The sequence below is a fragment of the Zosterops lateralis genome (genome assembly GCF_965231275.1).
Source record: "Zosterops lateralis genome assembly, chromosome: 3".
In the NCBI taxonomy this organism is placed as follows: Eukaryota; Metazoa; Chordata; class Aves; order Passeriformes; family Zosteropidae; genus Zosterops; species Zosterops lateralis.
Window position 1 is genome coordinate 68,049,356 of NC_139764.1, and position 6,000 is coordinate 68,055,355.

The 6,000-nt window shown below is 47.9% G+C and overlaps 1 protein-coding gene across 1 annotated transcript in view; it reads right to left on the reverse strand.

Annotated features, from left to right (window-relative positions):
- The window catches only part of CDC40 (cell division cycle 40), a gene marked incomplete at its 5' end in the record, with an annotated part of 37,498 nt that extends 32,687 nt beyond the window's left edge, over positions 1 to 4,811 (reverse strand). The window contains one exon of the mRNA XM_083857165.1: positions 4,617 to 4,811. Within this exon, the coding sequence (XP_083713291.1) occupies positions 4,617 to 4,811 (195 nt within the window). The remainder of the gene's footprint in view (positions 1 to 4,616) is intronic.
- Positions 4,812 to 6,000: the final 1,189 nt, after the last annotated feature.

A 6,000-nucleotide genomic window follows, 5' to 3' on the forward strand; every position in this document is an offset into this window, starting at 1 on the left:
GCCATAAAACAATAGTGTTAATTTCTATGAAAATCACTTGATTTATGGAATTAAAAATAGTTCAATAATTAAAAAAATACATTAAAAAAGCTTGCTAGAAGTTTCTTTATGTGCATGCAAAACAAAAACATTGAATTAAACAGTGGCAAAATCCCTGTAACAGGCAACAAAGCAAAGCCTTAAATAAAAAGACCCAAGTGCACCATGTACTGCAACACTGGATGGTAATGCTGTTCCTTAGAAAGAACATAATGTGGCTTACATTTTCCAGCTTCATCTCATGCAAGCAGAGGGTTGTGATGGCTGTATGTTGGAAATTTTTCTTTTTTTTTTTCTGGACATTTCAAATAATAAATCTACAACATTCCATTTCCCCAGGTAAAATCATTACTAGTTAGTCAAATAGCTAAAAAGGGCAGGCTGCTTTGCATAACATTTAATTAGTTTTAATTATCAATCACATTAAAATGTGGTAAATTAAGACCGCATCCCATGAGCCACTGACACTTAAGCAGTTTGTCACATATCAATTCCTGCCTAAACCACTTGGCCTGTCAAATGCTTATTATCTCATTCTAAAGATTTACAAATTTATTACCAAGAGATAAATAGCATTTGCAGTGAAGCTCCAACATTAACACATGGCTGTTATCAGCTTTTATTCTTTCTACCCATTCATGCACTCCTAACAGTAAATGAGTGCCTCACTAACTTCAACAGAATAAAAACAAACCAGCAAGAAAAGCATATGCTAAATGGTTTTGTTGAACTAGGCTAGATTCCCAGGATGTTGCAGGATGACAAGTTCTAAACATCCACTCTCTATAAGATATTTTGTGTCAAAGAAAGCCAAAAACCCACTTTGTCAAAGAAGACAACATTGCTAACAAGTAATAATTCTTAAGTGTACTAAGGTTCAATCACTGCTACAGAATTGTCACATGTCACTTTGTATCTTTCTTCTCTCCTTAGCTGGCAGGATTAGGTTTTAAAAAATATTACTAAGTGTGACTGAAGTCTATTTCCTCTCCTTATGTAAAACTTTTTTGGAAACCTGCATAGTGCCACAGGTAAATTAGATTCAAAGGGAACTGACACTTCTGATTCCTTCTTGCATTAAAGGCAGCACAGATCTTCCAGCTCCTGTACTGGACTGGGCCAGCCTCGTTATTTTAACCCAGTTAAATGTCCTCTCCTCAAGACTACTGAAGGCCATACTGTAGAGAAATATCATAAGATCTGCTCCAATCTGAGTCCTACCCCAGACAGAGATAAAACAATAATTGTTCTCTCAAAAGCAAAGCTTATAGTTGCAATTTTTCCTGTGATTTTTTCACAGAAAGTACAATTTCCTGAATTTCCTTCTACATTCATAATTCAAGAGTGAAGATAAAACTGTGAGCAATATTAGGGTGATTTTTTTTTTCATAGAAGTAGAAATTGTAGGAAAATTAATGATATTTGGGTTTAACAATGGCCTGGTTGTTGGCAACTGGGCTCCCTTCCCTTTCTTGAACAGTTTCTATTTACAACACCACCATGCTTACCTACTGCTTGATGATTTGGAGAAAGAAAATATCTTGATTAACCTGTCCACTGTTCCCACAAAAGAAAACATCCACCTTATGGAAACTTGGCATCTAGGGGAGAGTAAGAGTAGAGCAAGTGTATATGACACTTCTCCCAACAGCCAAATATTTCCAGGTCTTGGTGAGACTTGAGGAAATCTGTATTTATTGACACCTCATCCTCCAATGGATCTCTTCCAGTACTTGTCCAGATTCTCCTTGTAACAACACAAAATTCAGCACACAGGACTTCTTGGCATGACAATAAGCCCTACTACACATTGCATGAAGAGCTGCATCCTTTTATTTGCTTTGAACCTAACTCCTACTAGGCAGCTTATGTTTACTGTAATGGAAGAGATGAAGTATTTCACTCCCTCTCTGTGCCATTTAATGATTTTGTAGGTGTCTATCATACTTTACACCTCAGCTGTCTCTTTTGGCCTTCTCAATACTTCCTCATGCAGAAGAAGAAACCTCCTTTGGCCTCGTTGTCCCTCCCTGAATGTCCTGCAGTTACAATCCATCTTTTCCTGCACGAAGGGACCAGAAGCACAAACTTTCATCCTCTGTTGCCTTCCCTCAAGTGATTTTAGTGTGCTAAAAAAAGTAACAGAAACATGCAACTTTAATCCAGTGGGGTTTCCAGTCTAAAATGAGAGTAAAGTTTTACTGGATTGGAGTCACCAATAATCAAAGCTGTTATCTATTAAGAGCAATTTAACATCAAGATCAACAATCAGGCCTATTTCAAGAAGCAGACTGTAAGAAGAGGGTTTAACAAAAGCCAGCCCCTCAAACTTTTAAAACACACTTACCAACCATTAGTACAGCTTTCAGTTACAGAATAATTATTTTCACAGAAACGTGATTTCATGTAACTATGATGTACTTTGAAACAAGGACTCAGCAGATTTCTATAGAAAATGAAATACATATTGGAGTAGCATCTTAGGGCTATATCTGATATGCACATTTCATTAGCCCAAATGCTGTCAGCTGAATGTGCTAACAATGATGGCTGCTATTACAGAGAGTGAGGACCCATTAAAGCATATGTAAGTATAAGGTCTTTGCCAGTTAACAGGCTGAAATTCTGAAACAGAACAGGTAAAACAGAGTGCAGAACACCAACCATTTAAGGTTGGCACTCTCAACTGTCAAAAATGCAAGCTGTGGTTTATATTTATATATGTGGTTTTATATTATATTAACCCTTCTAACCTCCCTTCTTACCATCAGCTTTTGTAACCCATTCCCAGTCCTTTGTGCAATAAATATCTTTGCACTTAAGAGTACTGGATCCATATTCATGTCAAAACAACATTTGCACAAGTGAAGTGATGCTAATGAACTGCAACTTTGCTTTCCTACTTACTCGGCTTCCTGTTTTTCCAGGCTGGTACTTAGAGAGGATTTGTGACTTACACTCAAAACACCATGTCTTTCACATTCATTCAGTAAGGTCTTTTTAAATCTAAAGAATCTGGGTAAATTCTTGAGGGGTGTCTGGCAAGCTTCCACAGCTGACCAGTGGGACACTGTCATTTTTAGACATAGAAGGTGTTGAGAACATGTGGCATATGAGACCTGCAGTTATTTCTGGAACCCTAAAAGTCTAAAAAGAAAGCCTGATATAATTCTACAAAGAAATGACCTGTTGCTACTCAGAGTAGCTTGTGGTGCTACAAGAAGCTCCAGCGTGCTGTGTTCTGAAAGCCTCAGCTTGAAACTGTTGCTATTTGCAGTTATATGCCCCTCATCTATGTTCACAAGTAAAAGTTATAAACTATAATCAAACATCTTGATATTGAAAAGCCTCACACCCTTTTCATTTTAGTAGGCATACTGTCTGAGGCAGAGGTGCAGGTGGAAGGGGTGGACACTCCTTCCAGAGCACAGGCTGGCAAACAGCTTTGAGCTGAACGTGCTGCTGACACCTAACTCTTTTCTCCAGCTGCTGGTTTCTGCACTGGCACTGGAGCATTTGTGCAAACCAGATCAAGGAATGGATCCAAGGACAAATAACTTCACTAGAGTTGTGTTTTTTCAAAATTCAGATCAGTTCCCTGACATCAGTCATATATAAACCCTTGTGCTGGCAGGGCAAAGGGAAAACCTGTTGCCACAGGCCTAAGGGTGGTAAAAGCCCTTCCAGTGCTACTTGCCACTTACCACTAACACTCAGGAAATATTATAGATGTTAATTAGCATTTCTTTTGAAATGTGCACAAGACAGCCTACTGGATGCTGCAACTTGAGAAGACAGATTTCCAAGCCTCTAAGAGATAAATAAGTGTAGTCACTATATACAATACAATACCCACAGAAAAATATAATAAGTTGTGCTAGAATCTGAATTAGCTAATGATAACAAAGTGAATAAGCCCATCCACCTCTTGGTCACTAGGCAAGAAACTTTTCTGAGCATGTGGCAGCAGGACAGTGACAATGTCAGTTATCATTGCAAGATGCCTGCTTTTGATTAGAAATTCGTTGCCTGTGCAAAAAATCCCAAAGCTAAACCAGCACCTTCCCCCTCCCTCTCTGGTATCACAAAAGGCAGCCAATGTGATACTGAACTTGGAAAATAAAGGTTCCCCTAGCAATAACGCAATAGAAACACCAGCCAGCTTTCAGGCTGCCCTTTAGAACAGGATTCAGTTGCAGCCACCCCACCAAGCATCGACTTCACCACCCGGGAAAAACAGCCAGGAAAACACCTTTTACTGGGAACAGCAAACAAGTATCTAAGGAACTGTAATCAAGGCACGCTTTGAGATGGAGCTAATACGCTTTAATAAACTGAACCCCCGCGGCTGGAACTCACGGGAGCTCCCCAACACAGGCCTTCCCCTCCACCGCTCCGACCCCACACCTCAAGGCAAGGCAGGGCAGGGCCAGGCGGCGGCACCGCACCCCTGCCGGCACCGCGGCCCTTCCGCCCCGCTTCCCCAGCCTGGGGCTGCTCCAGGGCCGTCCCCGAGGCCGGCAGAGCGGACACAACGCGGGGCAGGCGGGCGGCCCGGGCCCCGGAGGGTTCCCTACCTTCACGGCCACTTCCGGGGCCGCATCGACGGGCAGGGCGGGGGGCGCGGCGGGCGGCGGCCGGAGGTGCAGCACGGAATCGCGGCTGGCGAGCACGGCAGCGGAGCGCTGGGAGCCGCTCTCCGTCTCGGGCTCCGAGTCCGGCTCCGAGTCGGAGCCGCCGTAGGAGGCGAGCGCGGCGATCGCCGCCGACATCTTGGCGCGGGGGTTGACGGGACGGGCAGGTCCTGGCAGCTCCGCAGGGCTCTGCACGTCCCTTCCCCCGCAGAACGAGCGGGCTGGGGCTGCCTCTTAAAACTGTGGCTCTTTAAAACAGAAAACACTTTCTAAAGGATAAATTGTGGTCTTTTACGGGATATACAGGCTTTTGATGGGTAACATCCCACGTGGCTGTTGACAGTGTTTAACCTTTCAGGACTCTACAGCAGGACTACAAGTTCCAGCATGCAACGCGGCGTCGCGCGTCGAAGTTCCCCCCAGCGCTCGCCGGCTGGAGAAAATAGTCAACAGCCCGGGGCGAGCTCCCAGCCGCCCACTTCTTTCCGAAAAGCGTCTTCATCATCTTTTCTGCAGAGGGCAGGGGAGCGGGGAGCGCAGCCCCCAGTACCCCGGGTTGGCACCCCCGGGTTCCCACCCCCGGCTCCGCGCTGTGCCCCGGGGAGCTCCGCCCCCTCGTGCTGATTTGCTGCATGCACACCCGGCTTGTTACGTCACAGCGGCGGGGCCCGCCCCGCCCGCGCCGGGGAGAGGGAGCCCGGCGGGCCGGACTGTACCACCTGCCCGCCCGCGGGGTGGGGGGCGGTGGCGCATGGATCAGCCCGAGCATCGGGCGGTGGGGGGGGGGCGGTCGGGTTCGGCGGCCGGGTAAACAGCGCTTCCCCCCCGCTCCCTCCCCCCTCCCTGCCGGCTCGGCGCGCCGGGAGAGGCCCCGCCCCCCGCGCGCGCACACACGCGCACACACACGGGGACACGCGCGCTGCCCGGTGTCTATTGTGAAGCCGCCGGGGACGCTCCGCGCCCGCCGCCGCCCCCGACACACCGAGCCGCCCGCAGGGAATGGCCGGCGCCGCCTGAACTTCCAGCGTCCCGGCGGCCGCGCAGGGAGGGGCTGAGGCTGAGGGCGAGCGGCGCGAAGGTGCGTGGCGAGGGCAGGCGAGTAAGTGCCCCCACCCCCGAACCTTCCTCCCCTCGCTGTCCCCGGGCCGGGCGGGAAGGACCGGCCCCCGCTCCGCATCTCCGCCCGGGCTGCGCGACGCGCCCACCCCACAAAGGGACCGGCGCTCGCCAGGTGTGGGTCCCCTCCCCTTTGTCCGCACCCGCGCGGGGGGCGGCGGCGGGAGGGAGGGATGGAGGGAAGGAGGGGAGCGCGCCGCGGAGCCGCTTT